The sequence below is a fragment of the Corythoichthys intestinalis genome, chromosome 1 (genome assembly GCF_030265065.1).
Source record: "Corythoichthys intestinalis isolate RoL2023-P3 chromosome 1, ASM3026506v1, whole genome shotgun sequence".
Classification (NCBI taxonomy): Eukaryota; Metazoa; Chordata; class Actinopteri; order Syngnathiformes; family Syngnathidae; genus Corythoichthys; species Corythoichthys intestinalis.
The window spans coordinates 58,231,002-58,249,558 of NC_080395.1; the positions used below are offsets into that span (position 1 = coordinate 58,231,002).

General features: G+C 39.6%; 1 protein-coding gene across 1 annotated transcript in view; it reads left to right on the forward strand.

The window, feature by feature from the left end:
- luzp2 (leucine zipper protein 2) overlaps positions 1-18,557 on the forward strand; it is a 227,077-nt gene that overhangs the window by 191,711 nt on the left and 16,809 nt on the right. Inside the window, exons 8-11 of the mRNA XM_057833100.1 lie at positions 947-1,021; positions 3,305-3,472; positions 9,741-9,845; positions 18,247-18,321. Of these exons, the coding sequence (XP_057689083.1) occupies positions 947-1,021; positions 3,305-3,472; positions 9,741-9,845; positions 18,247-18,321 (423 nt within the window). The remainder of the gene's footprint in view (positions 1-946; positions 1,022-3,304; positions 3,473-9,740; positions 9,846-18,246; positions 18,322-18,557) is intronic.

Genomic DNA, 18,557 nt, shown 5'->3' on the forward strand with positions numbered 1-18,557 from the left:
ATATATTTCCCTCCCCCATATTTTTCCATTTTCAAACATTTTTTTTTTTTTTTTAAAGCCCCAGGGAGCCACTAGGGCAGCACTAAAGAGCCGCGTTGACCACTGCCCTATCCTATGTATTTCATGGTAAGACATGGTATAGTTGAAACCTGAAAACTGCATTGGAATTTGGTGAATTCGGCAAATATTCAGTGTCTCAACATTGTGACTCAATACCTATGGGGGCTCTGTAATATGTTTAAAAAGGATATGCAAAGCAATAAATTGTACTTCTTATTTGTTGGCATACTGTAAATGACCTTGATTGTTTCAAGCATGGCAAATATTCAGTTTCAAAAGAGCAATAAAAGAACCATAATAAAAGATAATGATTCAAAGTACACCACTAGGGTCAATTTTTAACTTTATGTAATCTGCTTGCAAATGATCACAATTGTTTTCATCGTAATGGTAAAGCCATTAATAATGAGATTCATTTGGCTCTTCTGGTAATGTGCTTTTGTGTGAAATGAATGCCCCTTGTGTTTATTATTTAGTTGGAGGATTGAACTTGAGCAATGAGAGTAATTATGGGTTTTGTGGGTCTGCTTATACTGTATGACACTCATTATAAAACACTGTTCCGTAATACACTCTAAAACACAATTTTATCTTTTAAACTGACATCCTGCATTTCTTTCATTCATTTATTTATATATATATATACAGTATATACTGTAAGTAATATGTAAATGTCAAAACAGCATGTTTACTATTAATTCACTGGTCGCTGGTTCAAGACTTCAAGACAAATGCCTTTAAATCCTGCACCTCATAAATATGGTACAGTGTATGAATATGATGATGACTTTTATCGATCCTTTAAGATATTACTTGGTTGGTTGAGATAGTACTGTGGGGGAAAAATGCTGAAGTGTTCATTTGATTCAAAGCCATTTTTCTGTAGGGGCAGCAGCTAATGGACTTGGAACACAAGTTAACCATCGCTAAGGAAGAATTGGAGAAGACTGCACTTGACAAGGTGAGTACTTTACATGCTTTAGTATGGCTGCTTTATTTTAAGACTTCTTTAAATCTTATCCTAGAGTTCACACTTCTCACATCAGGATATCCTTGAGAACACATTGATTCAGTGTTTTAAATACATTGGATAAAAAGCCATTAAGTATGAGAAAAGAAATTTGTCAAGTCTAAAGAGCAAATTCAGAACAAATGACCGTGGTGAAGAAAACATGATTCAAAATCTTCAGTGAGTTTTCGCCACTGAATGATGTTATTGTAGACTCAAGCACCACTCCACATTCAAATAATTTGATGTAATGGTAGTGAGCAAGAAAGAAATAAGAGAAAGAGAATGTCTGAAGTTTAGGCTTAATTTCAAACTTTAAAAAAATAACATTCATGTCTTCGGGGAAGATTTGGAACGGGGCCGTGCAGTCTGGGGCCGGCTCCCCCTTGATTTTAATGCATCATACACCGAGGTTGTGGGGTGGCTGGGACCGGTATGGGGGGTTGGGGGGTGGGGTGGGGTGACGTGACAGTTGCCTCCCCACCGCAGACCCCACCATTCCTGCACTTCTTTTAACACACCACATACATTATACTCCACGGGGGGGCGTCAGCGAGCGGCGAGGGGCATTGGGAATGCGGCTGGAACTTCCATGCAGCTGTCCCACTGTCCTCTGCTGGGCTCTCATATTTTGCTGCACTACCCTGCCCGCACAATCCCATCATGGTGCTAGGTAATGGCTTACTGTCGGGGACCTGGCCCTAGTCCAGGGAACCACCCTGGATCCCAGTGGGATGACGGTGGCCCCCTTGCTGGACCTGCTGGAGGAGGGACAGGCTGCACTGGCTCACACCACCGATTGGATGGGCAGGTGCCACGGCCCTGGGACGGGCCCCGCGCAGCATTTCCACTTGTCTGTGGGACTATCACACATCTTATGGGCTTCACACATGACTGGGTGCAATTAGACACCTCAAGTAGACAAACTATCAGTGCCAGAACTAGCGATTAGGCAGCATAGAATAGGATGTCAACATATCCACACCTACAAGTGATTCACACAATACTGGGTTCTACACCTCACATTGGCAATTTGTTTACGCTCGACCCCACCTAATCACATCACTTTCTGACCCCTCCCTTTTTTTTTTTTTTTTTATCGTCGGTCATCAGGCCCCCCACATGCTGTCAACCGCAAATACAATTGACTAACAATAGTGCTACAATATTCGTAGTGTAGGCGTTGAATGTATTTCTTTTTTTCTCTCTCTTCTGTCTGCTTTTCTATCTCCCTTTCTGCTCCCCCAAAACCCCTTCCTGTTCGCTGCTTTCTTCTAATAAACGAAACACAATGAATAATCATCACAATGGGAGTATATCATACTCCCATGTGATAGATTAAAACTGTTCAGACCAATAGGACACTCAGATTCCCATTCTCCATGTCAAGCAGCTGAACAGGACCGGTTAAAAAATACATAAAATGCGTAAAGAGAGCTTGTAAAGTGTTTTACAAGCTCTCGCCATGGCATGGTCTAGGGCTTGATTATATACCGTAAATGGTTTTTGAGCCAACTTCTCAAAATTTACAACAAGCCATGAGGCCAGAGTCCTCATCCAAAAAATGATTGATTAATCAATTCACATGATCAGAACAGGAGCTACCATAAAACTCAGTAACGCTGTGTTCACAGTCTGTGGCAGCCATCTGAAGGAAAAAAAAAAACAATTTCTTTTTTTTCAAACAGTAATTGATTGTGGAGCTGAGAGATGAGAGCTCAACTAAGTTCGGATCCAGACCACAGTCCGCTATTTGAAGATGAGGCCTCAAAATTTGAAAATACAAAACACAATAATTTCAAAACTTTTTATTCATTCATTTATTTATTTATTTTTATTATTGTGATATGTTTGTTCTGAGAGCTGAATGCGGGTTAATTAAAAAAAAACAAATTTTTACTAACCCTGAAAAGTTTATGTTGCTGTCAATCTGGAAACTTTTCCTAAAGCAGTCATGTAGTACAAACAGCCAGCAAGGCTTCAGACGTTATCATTTTTGATTCCTCCCATAAATGGAGCAAACCTCGAAACGCTTTGCCCATTTATTGTTCTACACAACGTTTTAAAGGCTCGTCACCTCTCACGACATAACTGATTTCCTTACTAACATTGCTTTGCAACTGTTTGAAAGTGGATTTGTAGCTTGGCATCTTGTAAAAATCAATTCATCAAGCGCATATATGGCAAGAGACATTTTAGAATTTAAAAATTGTGCATAATCTCTTTTGGGTACAGGAGTCTCAGCTGAAGGCACTAAAGGACACCGTTCACATCTGCTTCTCAGCTGTCCTGCACAACCAGCCCAGCGGCAACCACAGATTTGCCACCACTCCTTCCCATATGTACAGATACTCATCACTCATCAACAGCTCCAGAGTCACCTTTCAACAGCCTCATGCCAAGGTAAATCAGTATTTTTGTCAGTGTCATTCATTTAACGCATAATGCAAGAAAAACTTTTGCTGTGAAATATTTCGGAGAAGATGTACTGAAAAGTGAATGTCAGCCATCCTTGAACTAAAAGTATGTGTCATAAAGAACGCCAATGATATAACAACGGCTAAGATTTATTTTCATCTGGTAACTGATGGCTCTCTTTTGAGTGGTTGAGAAACTTAAATTACCTTAGTCAACTAATCAAATCACCTCTTGTCTTATTTTCTAATTTAAGGAGTTATTGCTTCAAAGAAAATAGTTTAGGTTCATTTAATTGACTTTTATTATACACATATTTTCTCAATAATACACAGACATTGCGTAAACCACAAATAAAAGTATAAAATTAATCCATCCATGTATTTTCAACACTGCAGTTCCTTGTCGGGTTCTCGGGGTGCTGGAGCCTATCCCAGCTATCCCACCAGTTTAGTTGGCACACACAGAGATAGACAACCATTTGCACTCACAATCTCACTGCCACTGAGTGGGAACCTACCTCACGCTGCCTGCACAAAAGTCACACTGTCCATGACTTGTATTAAATATGTGACTATGGATAAAGCCCGGGGGAAAAAAGCAAAAATAAGTTCGGGAATCACAAACGCGGATTATGGATTTGTTCAAAGAAAGGTTCGCACAGTGGTTCGCACACTGTAATGTTATACCAAGATACACCAAACAGTTCAAATATTTTGGTCAGACAGCAATATGATTGTCTTAGTTAACTAATACTCATTTTTCACTTTGCAGTGCAAAATTTACTGATGTTTCTTTACAACGACAGAAACTAAAACAACTGAAAAACTTTGTGTGTTCAGTTTCTACTCAGTGGTGGCGCACATATGAGTGTTATTGGTCTCTCTCTGACTGACTGGCGACCAGTTCAGGGTCTTGCTAGGGAGAATTTGGAGTGTTAAATCCATCTGTCATGTATGTTTTTGTATGTGGGAGGAAACTGGAGTACCTGGATAAACGCCACACAAGCACAGACAACATGAGATTGAACCCTTGATCTTACAAATGTAATTCTTTCACCCTGCTCCATCTCGGACAATACCCAAAATTTCATAATTAATTGTATTAATTCGCTCCCAAAAATTATATATCTGCATTGCGCCACAACACACATCACGCTACAATTGCTATGTATACTATCCCTGTACCAAGCAATCATGTCAACCCCAATCAGAGATTGTGTTAGAACTGATTTCTGAAAGGCAGTCACTGCAGGCACTTCGAAATCATCTGGTCGGCCACAGCACCGCTGTGTCTTATCTGCCATGATCCTGGTGAGCAATTCTGTCTTTAAGAGGCTTTTCCCTCGTCAAAGCAGTCTCAATTTGCTTTGTGTCTCTTCAGTGTTTTCCTCAGATATTTGACATGCTAGAAAGATGTTTTTCTCCCCTATTTTTTCCTTCTCATGTCTCAGTTTCACCATCTTCTCAAGTGTTGGTGACATTGTGAAAAAATATAGGTTGCAACTGATGCTATTGTGCCCACATTTAAACAGTACAAGGCAATTTGGTTGAAAGGTGTATTTTCTTGACACCTTTTTTTCCCCCCTTGTGAAGCACTTTCCATGGCAAACCATACACACAAAATACACACATAAAAAGCAATGGGTTAGTACACCACATCCTCTTCCTAATTTGCATTAAAAATAGCTGCACTTCACTTGCAGGGTAAGATTCTAGGTCTATTATCTCCATTATCTCCTTTAAGCGCTGTACACTTTGACTGGCTGTCTGATAAATCTGAGTCAGCCCTTGCTGTAAAGATTACTGGGGTGCTCCATCTGTCCACTCTGTCTGCTTATATGGAGGTGTGCCAGATCTCATTGAAATCCCTGCCAAATTGTTCTAAAATTATGTGTTTGGAACAGCACATAATTGCACTTTCTGTTCATAGAATGGTCCACAACTATATTTGGCAATAATAAAACACATTAATCTAGCTTTGGATGAATACAGTAATATGTTATGCTTTTTCAGTGCAATTGCATTATTTATAAGATCTATGACTAAAACCATTAATATCCGCACACATGTGGCATGGTGGGTATGTTTGTGTTTTGTATTAGCAAAGCTGTCAATGGCGTCAGCCTCATTTTTGGTGCATGTTGTCTGTGATTGTTGTACATTAGAATACAGATAACAAATTTGTAAAGAATACTACATCATAAACCCACAAAGTGCAAAGGCAATAGGGCTGATTTTTTTTTCTTATTTTTTGGGGGATATATTTAACATTAATGGAGAGGCAAATCACACAGGCTTCTTGTATGGAGATAGCTAGTTTGGTCAATTTCATCTTTATTTTGTCACTCTCAAAAATAAAATATATATATATATATATATATATATATATATATATATACATAATATTGCATTGCGCCACAATACATGCATCATGCTACAATTGCTATGTGTACTACCCTTCTGAACTTACACGCATTTGTCGCGGAAGCCAGTCATTATTGCCAAATCTCTCTCAAGGCAGTCATTAAGTGATCAAACAAAGAACTTGAAATACAAAACAATATTGGTTTAATAAAAACTAAAATACTTTATGTTAAAATTTATATATTAGAGAGAGTTAAGGGTCGAACACTTTCGGTGAACACACGCCTATACACGTCAACGCGCGTCCCAGCAGCAGTAGCGCTGTTTCACTGATCCTCCCTCTAGTCTCCGCTTGCCAAAAACACTTCCTACTAACTGTAAACAATCATGTTTGCGGTTTATACGTTCCTGGTGCTGATCTGATAGGCCAAAGGCTCGTGACATTATGTTCGTGTTCGTACCAGCATTTACGCCTTGCACGAGCTTAGCACAGGCTGCGGTTACGCTTGAGGCCGGAGGTGGCAGTCGGGAGTAAGAAAGTGACGATGTATAGCCCCTTTAAGGAGTACTATACAGTATATGTACTGCAACTTCTACCTAAAATTGTATGCTACTCCATTTCACAAATGCTGAAAAGGAGGGAGGTGAATTCCCAACATCTGATTTGATAGTTGACAAAGAAGCCAGAAACACACTTATCGGTTCCCTGCGAATTATGTTATCTATGAATGATACTTGTCTTTTGAATTGCACTGAAGAACAGGATCCTGATGGTCAGCAGTGGTCAAAAATATACCTCCGATCATTATGATCATAACATAAATAAATCTTCCTTCAGAAAGGAAATTCTGGTTTCCACTTAGATTACTTTTGTGTTTTGTACCACACTTTACATGCTAATGTAGCGTCATCATTTGGTAACTAAAAAGGCTAAGTGCAGAGTCGTTTGTTGAAGTGCTCAGTGACACCAATCTCTGTTTCTTGTTAGAGTTACTATAATGATATCATCGAATAGACGCTCTCATGTAGTAGGGTCTCTCATGGCCTTGGTATTGCCTACATTCACAACTTTCCACTCACTGGTGAAAGATTCATTAGTATGAGGACGCAGAGATCAGCAAGATTGCAGTGGCAGTTGCTTCATATTTAAGAGTCTTAGGGAAAGAGCCGTGTCTTATGGTCGAATAGCATGCAATTTTAATCAAAGTAATCCAAGCTGATTCTGGAGGGGCCTGAGCACTGTTCTTGATTGTAGATATATGTACAGTATACATATTTATATATATATGGTGTACATATGGTGGATACATGCATTATCAACTCACAAGCAAAAACAGCATTTTATATTTAGTCCTTACACTATTGCTGTTCAGTGGCTGCTTTTGCTTGCTGATGGTTGCTGTCAAGATGTGTGAAATATTGCATGAGATGCTTACCCTCCCCAAAACTGCCTCTCTTTCAAAAGGCTTCTTGACAGAAAAGTTTGACAAGGAATTTAAAATAGCTTGTATTCATCCCTAAAATGTTTTGCTTTTTATTCTCAAGAGACCTTTTGGTGCTGGGAAGGAAACTACAATATAATAGCCCTGAGCTGTTAGCTGCCACTGGCAGTTTCATTTGGACCGGTGTCTCTTAATGTGGTGGATGATTCTTTCACCTTTGTTTTGGACATTTAGACTCGCTAAAAGAAATATATCATAACATTGATTTTCTTTCTAGAGCTATTTCTTCCTTATCCTTAATTTAAAAAGTATGTTTTTGTTTGTGTTTAACATTAGTGTAAGGACAAAAAAAGAAGAATGAAACACATTTAAGGACACTAGCTCATCAATACAATAATATGAAAAAAAGTAAATGCTTTTTTCTTAGTAACAAAAGTCACTTCGTGCTCGTATACCCCGTGTTTTTTTCAGGAGCTCATCGAAAAACACAACTGTTGGAGCAACATTTCCTATATGACTGTGTAAACAATGGGGAAAAAAAACAAACATTGCCTGACTGGTTAATGTCTCGAGAGTGGAGCTGTTGCAAAGAGTGCACGCACAGCATACAGTACTATACAAGGCCTTATGACTAACATGACAGCTGCTGTCATGTGTAGTAAAAACAAGCAAATTCCCAAACAAAATTGAAGCTGTTTGAAATAGCACCATGGAATACTATGATTTATGGCAGTGAACTACACACAACGAACTAATATTGAATTTTAGTTAATTATATTCCTAATCGTTTATGTAATTCATTTAATGTTTACAGTAAAACACTGCTGTTTTTGGTTTTACAGTGGGGAGAACAACTATTTGATACACTGCCGATTTTGCTGGTTTTCCCTCTTGCAAGCCATGTAGAGGTCTGTAATTTGTATCATAAGTTCTCTTCAACTGTGAGGGACGGAATCTAATACAAAAATCCAGGAAATCACATTGTATAATTTTTAAATAATAAATTTGTATTTAACTGCATGAAATAAGTATTTGATACATTACCAACTAGTAAATATTTCAGCTCTTAGTTCTTTTTTAAGAACCCCTCCTGTTCTCAACTCATTACCGGAAGTAACTGCACCTGTTTGAACTTGTTACCTGTATAAAAGACACCTGTTCACATGCTCAAACAAACAAACTCCAACCACTCCACAATGGCCAAGACCAAAGAGCTGTGTAAGGACATCAGGGATAAAATAATAGACCTGCACAAGGCTGGGATGGGCTACAGGAAAATAAGCAAGCAGCTTAGTGAGAAGGTAACAACTGTTGGAGCGATTATTAGAAAATGGAAGAAGTTCAAGTTGACGGTCAATCTGCCTCGTTCTGGGGCTCCATGCAAGATCTCACCTCGTGGGCATCACTGATCATGAGGAAGGTGAGGCATCAGCCCAGAACTACACGGCAGGACCTGGTCAATGACCTGAAGAGAGCTGGAACCACAGTCTCGAATAAAACCATCGGAAACACATTACGCCGTCATGGATTAAAATCCTACCGCGCACGCAAGGTCCCGCTGCTGAAGCCAGTGCATGTCCAGACATGTCTGAAGTTTGCCACTGACCATCTGGATGATCCAGAGGAGCAATGGGAGAAGATTATGTGGTCGGATGAGACCAAAATGGAACTTTTTGGTCTAAACTCGGCTTGTCGTGTTTGGAGGAAAAAGAAGGATGAGTACAACCCCAAGAACACCATCCCAACCGTGAAACATGGAGGAGGAAACATCATTTTTTGGGGGCTGCTTCTCTGCCAAGGGTACAGGACGACTGCACCGTATTGAGGGGAGGATGGATGGGACTATGTATCGCCAGATCTTGGCTGACAACCTCCTTCCTTCAGGGAGAGCCCTGAAGATGGGTTGTGGCTGGGTCTTCCAGCAAGACAACGACCCGAAGCACACAGCCAGGGCAACTAAAGAGTGGCTCCGTAAGAAGCATCTTAAGGTCCTGGAGTGGCCTAGCCAGTCACCAGATCTGAACCCGATAGGAAATCTATGGAGGGAGCTGAAAGTCCGTGTTGCCCGGCAGCAGCCCCGAAACCTGAAGGCTCTGGAGAAGATCTGCATGGAGGAGTGGGCCAAAATCCCTGCTGCAGTGTGTGCAAACCTTGTCAAGGACTACAGGAAACGTTTGGTATCTGTAATAGCAAACAAAGGTTTCTATACCAAATATTAAGTTCGATTTTTGTGATGTATCAAATACTTATTTCATGCAATTAAATGCAAATTCATTATTTAAAAATCATACACCGTGATTTTCTGGATTTTTGTATTAGATTCTGTCCCTCACTACTTGTTCTCCCCACTGTATATTTCATGAATACATTTGTTGATTGACTTTTGTTAGCCATTCTTGCTTTGTATTTTTAACCCACTGCTAAAATGTTGTTTTTCCCCTCTGATAGGATATCTCTAAAGTTCAGAGAGTTGTCACAACCGGCAAAACCTCTATGAACACTGGCGAAATGAGGAGAGAAGGTGGTGGCGTGAAAAAGTGCCAGATGGAGGAGGTGAGCCTTAACAGTAATTAAACAATGCAACCCAAGGGCTTGAAGCCACCATCATCCATACAAATCCATCACCAGCATTTAAAAAAAAAATCTCTTTATTGTTGTGTGGACAAAAAGCAATAATGTTGTAAAGAATGGCATGTTATAATTTTCCATTGGGTTTACTTATCATATACTGTACCTGTTTGCGTGAGTATCAGTAATGTGGAATAAATAGCCATCAGCATAAATCGTAGGAGTGTGCACTAGAGCATGAATTGGGAGTGGATTTTCAATCGCGTTCCCTCCCGCTCCCAACGAAAAATTCCTATTTCATTCCAATTCCGGGACTGAGTTAAAAAGTAAATCACATTCCGTCCCATTCCTGTAGAATTGAGGCTGATATATACTCCTGCGTTGCGGTGACGTAGTAGCGACAGCGTAGACCCTATGTTGTCAACGAGCATTCGAAGTTCTGCATCAAGGAAACCCGTCGCTATGTAATTCACCGCCATGCCACTAGAGGGGTGTGGCATAGTGTTTGTACGATTTTTGTCTTTTTGAATTCCTTTAGTTTTCCACCGGTCATTGACTGCAATGGCAACAGAAATGGAATATGTGTATTTGCAGCTGCAGCTAATCAATACTGAACAACAAATGTTGTTAATACAAATGTTGAAGCGTAGGCGACACAGAAGACGATAGCGAATGTTTGAAAATGGCGCTGTTGTTGTGCTAAACAGGAAGCAACGTTCTGAGCGGACCAATCACAGTCCTTTGACGTTGACGTCATGCGTGTTGACATAAGATATTATTAGGATTTTTTGGAGGTGCACGTCAGGCTACGGCATAGGGTCATAAATCGGTTTAAGTTTCTCTTTAGGAAAGTCAGTGGATTTTTCCTTTTTAGAATAACAATAAGGGTCTGTGACAATAGGTCAACAGGGATCAATAATACCAAAACTGAGCTGTAGGCAAAGAGCCAACAAGACAGAAACAAATAAATACACTCAATAACTGCACAAGTTGCGGAATCACAAAAAAAAAAGCGGCTGAGGAACAAGTTAGCAAATACAATGCGACTAGAATGTACAAGTGGCGAATGGCGACCGGCAAGTTAATTTATTGGCACCCTTGCTTGGGTCGCCTGCATTTAAACACGCAGCTGATGAGCATTGGATGCACCTGTATCCAGGGAACACACTCTGAAATGAGAAAATTGACAACCAGCTGAATGTGACACTCACCTGGATTTGTTTTACATACAGTGGGGCAAATAAGTATTTAGTCAACCACTAATTGTGCAAGTTCTCCCACTTGAAAATATTAGGCCTGTAATTGTCAACACGGGTAAACCTCATTCATGCGAGACAGAATGTGGGGGGAAAAAAACAGAAAATCAAATTGTTTGATTTTAAAATAATTTATTTGCAAATCATGGTGGAAAATAAGTATTTGGTCAATACCAAAAGTTGATCTCAGTGCTTTGTTATGTACCCTTTGTTGGCAATAACGGAGGCCAAACATTTTCTGTAACTGTTCACAAGCTTTTCACACACTGTTGCTAGTATTTTGGCCCATTTCTCCATGCAGATCTCCTCTAGAGCAATGATGTTTTGTGGGCTGTCGTTGGGCAACACGGACTTTCTACTCCCTCCACAGATTTTCTCAGGGGATGAGATTTGGAGACTGGCTAGGCCACTCCAGGACCTTAAAATGCTTCTTACGAAGCCACACCTGGCTGTGTGTTTGGGATCATTGTCATGCTGAAAGACCCAGCCACGTCTCATCATCAATGCCCTTGCTGATAGAAGGAGATTTTCACTCAAAATCTCTCGATACATGGCCCCATTCATTCTTTCCTTTACGCAGTTCAGTCGTCCTGGTCCCTTTGCAGAAAAACAGCCCCAAATCCTGATGTTTCCACCCCCATGCTTCACAGTGGGTAAGGTTTTCTTCGGATGCAATTCAGTATTCTTTCTCCTCCAAACCCGAGAACCTGTGTTTCTACCAAAAAGCTCTATTTTGGTTTCATCTGACCATAACACATTCTCCCAGTCCTCTTCTGGATCCTCCAAATGCTTTCTAGCGGACCGCAGACGAGCCTGGACGTGTACTTTCTTCAGCAGGGGGACACGTCTGGCAGTGCAGGATTTGAGTCCCTGGCCGCGCATTGTGTTACTGATAGTAGCCTTTGTTCCTGTGGTCCCAGCTCTCTGTAGATCATTCACTCGGTCACCCCGTGTGGTTCTGGGATTTTTGCTCACCGTTCTTGTTATCATTTTGACGCTACGGGGTGAGATCTTGCATGGAGCTCCAGATTGAGGGAGATTATCATTGGTCTTGTATGTCTTCCATTTTCTAATAATTGCTGCCATAGTTGATTTCTTTACACCAAGCGTTTTGCCTATTGCAGATTCAGTCTTCCAGCCTGGTGCAGGTCTACAATTTTGTCTCTGGTGTCCTTCGACAGGTCTTTAGTCTTGGCCATAGTGGAGTTTGGAGTGTGAGTGACTGAGGTTGTGGACAGTTTTCTTTTGTACCAATAATGAGTTAAAACAGGTACCATTAATACAGGTAAAGAGTGGAGCCTCGTTAGACCTCGTTAGAAGAAGTTAGACCTATTTGACAGCCAGAAATCTTGCTTGTTTGTAGATGACCAAATACTTATTTTCCACTCTAATTTGGAAATAAATTATTTAAAAATCAAACAATGTCATTTTCTGTTTTTTTTTTCACATTCTATCTCTCATGGTTGAGGTTTACCCATGTTGAAAATTACAGGCCTCTCTAAACTTTTCAAGTAGGAGAACTTTCACAATTGGTGGTTGACTAAATACTTATTTGCCCCACTGTACATGTCTTGAGGCCACTAGTCCCTGAATCACTACAGTACTTCACTAGTCCCGTGCATTTTTTACACGCCACATATTTTGTAGTAGTTAAAACTGCTGCCCGCGCGACCCGATCTCGGAGCAAGCAGAAGATAATGTATGGTATGGTATGGTATGGTATGGTATGGTATGGTATGGTATGGTATGGTATGGTATGGTATGGTATGGTATTTTGTAGTTGCACCGTCGCGTTCCACTCTCAAGAAGTTTTCTAATAACTTACACAGTCATCCCACAAACTCCTTCAGTTTAACTGAATAGTCATTATTTTCAAGTTTCATGTGTAGGTCTCTCCTCGGGTTTTCACCTCCACCATTAGCCATTTTGAATAGCCGGAAGTCGAAGTGTTGGATACTTGGGATATTGGTATGTGTAGTTCTTTTAATATGCCAATGCAAGTCGAGACAAAAATGGACGCTTCGGTCCTCGGTTAACCCGAGTGAAAATCTTCGTCTATCTATGTGTTCCCGCTCGAGCTGATTATTGCTGTCCTGTCCCAATCACGAGATGAATAAAATTTTGACTCTATCCCATGCGAATCCCGCAGGATTTCTCAAAATAATTCATGCTCTATGTATGTGCCTCTTCAACAAAGATGTCTTGATGCATGTCTTGATATGTGGGTGTGATATGTTCCAAGGACAAGTCGATTTTGAAGTGGAACATCTTGAAACCGTTCAATTAGTATAGTAGTAGTATAATAGTGGGATAATGATTGGATTGAATTTATTGGGATCACGATTTATTAGATTTACATCTCTATTCAATATTGCTACACTCATTTCAAGAGAGTGGGATGAAAGCGAGTGGGAAGGATGTTTTTCTAGATTACCTAAAAAAATTAACAGCCAAATGTCTGCAATTCTAAAATATCTGCAAATCGAGCATTCTTTTTTTTGGTATAAAGTTGATAAAGTTGGAGAAAATTATTATTTCAAATAAAAGGTCATCATTCATAGCATTGTCAATGTCTTGGCTATAGTTTCTATTCATTTTCCAACTCTTTTGATTTAAAAAAAAAAAAAAAGAAAAAGGTTATTTTAATGGAAAACACAAAATTGTCTGTGTGACCCCAAACATGTGAACGGTTGTACATTTACAGAAATTCTTTTTTTTTTTTCTTTTTTTTCTTTTTTAAAGGTGTCCTTTTTAGATGAAGTGTGCTAATTTAATCAGATTTTTCTATTTCTGTAGGCATCAGCTAAACTATTGTCTGCATCACTTTAATCAGTGTATCTGAAAGTTGTGCATTGTCCGAGTTGTTTAAAAATTACAGAATTAGAATGCAACCTGCAGTTACAGTAAATGTGCAACATTTTAAATGAGCAAGCCATGTGGTCCATTTGGGCTCCCTGTGTCCCATCAGCACCATATTGGTGACTTCTTGTCTTGAGCCTAAGGCCATGTCTACACCTAGCAGGGTTTTTCAAAACTGAGGATCCTGCACTAATAAGTTGAGGGGAAAAAATTACATACACACCAGCATGTTTGTAGAAATAAAAGAGCTTCCACAGCCAACCGCTCTCATTCATTTTTAAGTACATTCATAACAATGCGTGAAAAATAATTGTCCAGAATACCCCCATCCTTCACATGTGTTCGTTAATATGAAGCACTGCAAGAGTTTGTAAATAAATGGAAGCAAAAAAAGCACCTGTCAAATATACTCCATATATAAGTTTGTCGCGATCAGTGACGTTTTCACAGTTAAATCTTCGGTTATCAGTGTCCACATGATGGCACCACAAACGCAGAAATTGCACATCTTGTCTTTGGACGGCGTTTTTAAGAACCCTCCTTTACATGTGCGTGTGGATGATAGGCCAAACTATAGAAAAAGTTATTTTTGCCAAATACCCTGCTACGTGTATACATAGCCTTAGTCGCGCTAATCTCAAACTGTTATTTTTTACCTATGACTATAAAAAGGTAGCATGCTTTAAATGTGCAGTGATTTCTTTTTAAAAAAAAAAAAGGATATTTAATAGTACAATGTAAATCATGAGTGTCATTATTTCCCATCTGCCAGGATGAAATACATAAACTGGTGGGCTTGGCACCGGCACTGGCACTATAACCAACAACATAATTAAATTGTCTACTGATCAGCCACCACATTATGACTGCTTGCACAACATAATTGTATCCAATAAAGTAGCTTTATCAGATATGCGCAACCTATGCAGCTTCCTGCATAGGCTATTTTTATAAAGTCCCAGTGGCCTAAATGCTGTGGTTGGTTATGTTTTAAAGTAAATTGGGTCCCTTTGAATAGCATTTAAAACAAAAGTTTTTTTTTTTAAAAGGGCTGTTCAATTTTTCTGATAAAGACAATTGCGATTATTTTCTCTCAAACCCAATTTCCAATATCGATTACGATTTCTTGGCAAAATAAAAACAAAGTATTCGGAATGTCTTCTATTTAAACGTATTTTTTCTTTATTAGAACAGAAAGTGCCATGGAATTTAACTCTGTTAATACACACAGAATAATCCCTTGGGATTAAGAGCATTTTATTCATACAACAGACTCCACCTCTGTTCTTCATGAATGCGATAATGAAAGAAGAAAGTGCATATACCATTTGAAACGAAATCACATAGAGAAAAGGTAGTCAGTCAGTCGGTCTGTAAACCAAATAGTCTGTCAGCTAGTCAGTCTGCTACCCAGCTAGCCAGACAGTCAATCTAGTCAATTAGGTGAAGTAGGTAGGCAGCCAGGTTCAGGGTGCTGTTCTATCACATTTCAATCTGGTCTTACTTACATAAATTATGATTAGTGCAAAACTGTCACTCAATAATAACAATATGCAAGGTGGCAATCACCTTGTCTAAACAAACATACTTGTGGTAATGTGCAATATACACTCAGCCAGACGTGGCGCTATATTAATGTCTGTCATTGTGTTGTACATGAAAGTATGAACACAAATTAAATGAGGAAGTGTTGAACGTTTCAAGGCTGCATGTTTTATTTGACAATCTACTACAATCCTTAATTGTGGTAAAAAAAAAGAGGATGAGTCAATGTGAGTCAATGCAGTCTGAAGCCACTGAAGCTCATACATATGGCCTAACATCATTGACCACCCACCCCGTCGACCGGATTGCTTGGGCAGTGGCAGCAACTCCATGATACTGTATTTGGCAACATTCACATGGAAACCAATTTTCCCTCAAATTTGCATGTGTCTTCTCTTTTCTGGATAAGAATGATTCTCTCTTGCTGTCGGAGTTTTGCAACCATGCCAAAATAACAATCACTTTTGAGAAAACAATGAACCTTACCACTGGTACTATTTCATTACAGAATGATCCCCCTTCAGACATTTTTCGCAAATACTATTTTGCTCTAGGACATTCCACCATGGTCAACTAACACTATTGTCTATCAATAGAAATCTCTTTTAGTTCTTGATAGCCTCTTGTCAAGAATTTCTTATGATCTCATAAAGCCTTTTGGTTTTCACAACTCTGAAGAAGTAATGGAGTTACGCTTTGACAGCTGAAATGTCACAGTTGCCCGTATCCTAGAGAAGCATGTCACTGACAGTGTGGCAGCAGATTAACTGTAATTTGAATAGAGAATGTCAATTATTGACTATCTCTGCTCACTTGCAATAACAGCTTTCATACTCGTTTTCAATTCAGCATAGCACTCAGTTGCAGATTTTTTTTTTTTTTTTTTTTTTCAAATGAATCCTTTCAGCAGAACTATTTGGAAACCAGAGGAATGTAGTTGGCAGTCAAGAGTTTTTTTGCTGTAAGTGTCAATTTTTAAATTATACCCTAATGCAAGTATTCCTTCCAACCATTCATTATCTCTAAGAGCTTATTCTGTGCAGGGCCAGCACACACTGCCCAAAAGCATTAAGAGCTGACCTTGAATTAAGGCTGTGCCATAGCCTACCGTTGCTGATATTACCGTTGTATTTGTGGGAGCGATATGAATTTCAAAATACTGCGGTAGTTGAGCTGCAGTGTTGTCATGATGTCAGTATTCGGAGGTTACGGAAATATCCTCAACACGCTACATACTTACACATGCTATATTCAAGAGTTTTGAAGAACGAGAGTACCACAACGACATTGACTTTGTCCTCAAATGAGTACTTTGTAGGAATGCACCGAAAATCCTCAACTGATCACTTGTGATTGTTTGGGACTGTAAAATCAGTGCGGCCTTGCTGGCCACAGATGTCGTTGCCTGGCACCGCTAGACTATTCTCCCTGTATTTTTGAAACACTCTGAGAAGAGTCTGGGACCAATCTCCTTATTAGCCTCTCGAGCCAGAATGAAATCATCCGTGCAATCAGATTTGTTTATTTGCATGAGGTGTTCTTAACGAGCAACGTAACTCTTGCACGTTGGAAATCGTCTCCACAACAACACAGATAGCGAACGGCAGAGCCAAGAATCCAATCTCCGGTGAATTTAATTTTAAATGACCAAAGACACATCGAGTCGCTAAAACCGAAAGTCTGTCTCGCGCTAGCCATGTTGAATAAACTTCTCCGTTCTCCGCACTCCTCGTATGTTTCGCGCTAGAGTTTCTTGTCGCTTTATCAACGGCACGTCCGCCCGTCGCTGATTGGTCCACTCCGCTGTCTGTTTGCTGTGGCTTGCTCCGCCCTAGGAATTTGATCTGCCGATCGGTCACCAGACTTTACATATAGTAGCTGGAAAAGCACTGAGTCTGGTATACCAGGCAACAGATGTCGTGCGCGCGCGAAGCTCCGTGAAAATTTAAGTTACTTAGAAAAATGAGGTGAAATGTCCGAACAGACATAGTTGGTGGTGTACGTCTTAAAGCATGTGAATCACTCATAAGGTATACAGTTAAATACATGCGAATTTAATTCATTCCAGGACCTGGTTAGTAAGTCAAAATGGTTGTATATCAAGTGGGATTTTCCCATAAGAAAACATTATAATATGACAAATTAGCAGGTACAATTAAAAATAGCTATTACACATAGCAAAACAAATAAATTATAAAGACAAATCAGAATATAATAATAATGTAACAAATTGGATTCTTATGTGGCGGTTGTGTTTTACATGCTGTTCCTGAACGCACCAACGTACCTCTCACTGCCAAGAGAGTGAGAGGTGCTGAAGAGTGGAAGGTTTTTACTTTCTCTTTTCATGTTGTTGTTGTTGGCGTCAGCTACGGCGGACAATAGCTGTGTTGTGTTGCACAATTTATGGAATAAATTATGAAAAACCTGACAAAGCTACCAAATCCCTTGCTGATGTTACAATAATAATAACTGTCACCTTAACTTATAAAGACTGGCGAACGGAGGTCGGAGGAGGACTATTGAGATCGTAGACATATTCAGGCCATATTTTCGAGCCAGTTCACTGACACGCACACACCGCACTCCTTTTTTCCTATCATTTTCATCATAAATTCATAGGTAAGCGTCACCCTTTTCCTTGTTTCACCACCTGCACTCACCTTCTTGGGACCTATGTTGATATCTCTCATGTTTTTTCATGTTTTTTCTTAATCTTCCAACAGACTGGAAGTGACTGCTTTCAGCATCAAACAAAGGAATTAGCTGCAGAAGCAAAAACGCAACCAGAACCAAATCAGGTGAGTTTGAAACAGGAAAATGCTCTTTTCAAAGAGCAAATTTGGGATACCAGGATTTATCCAGCCAGGGTTTAAATCAGCTTGTGTAATATTAATTATGTTCGGCACACCCTCCTTAGTAAGTGGTATGACTTGAGACAGAGACGTTAGAGTGCAGTTAAAGGAAACTACTTTTAAATTTTGCGAGCATCGTAAAAAAAATGTAACCCACCTTTGACATAATTACTCAAAAATAA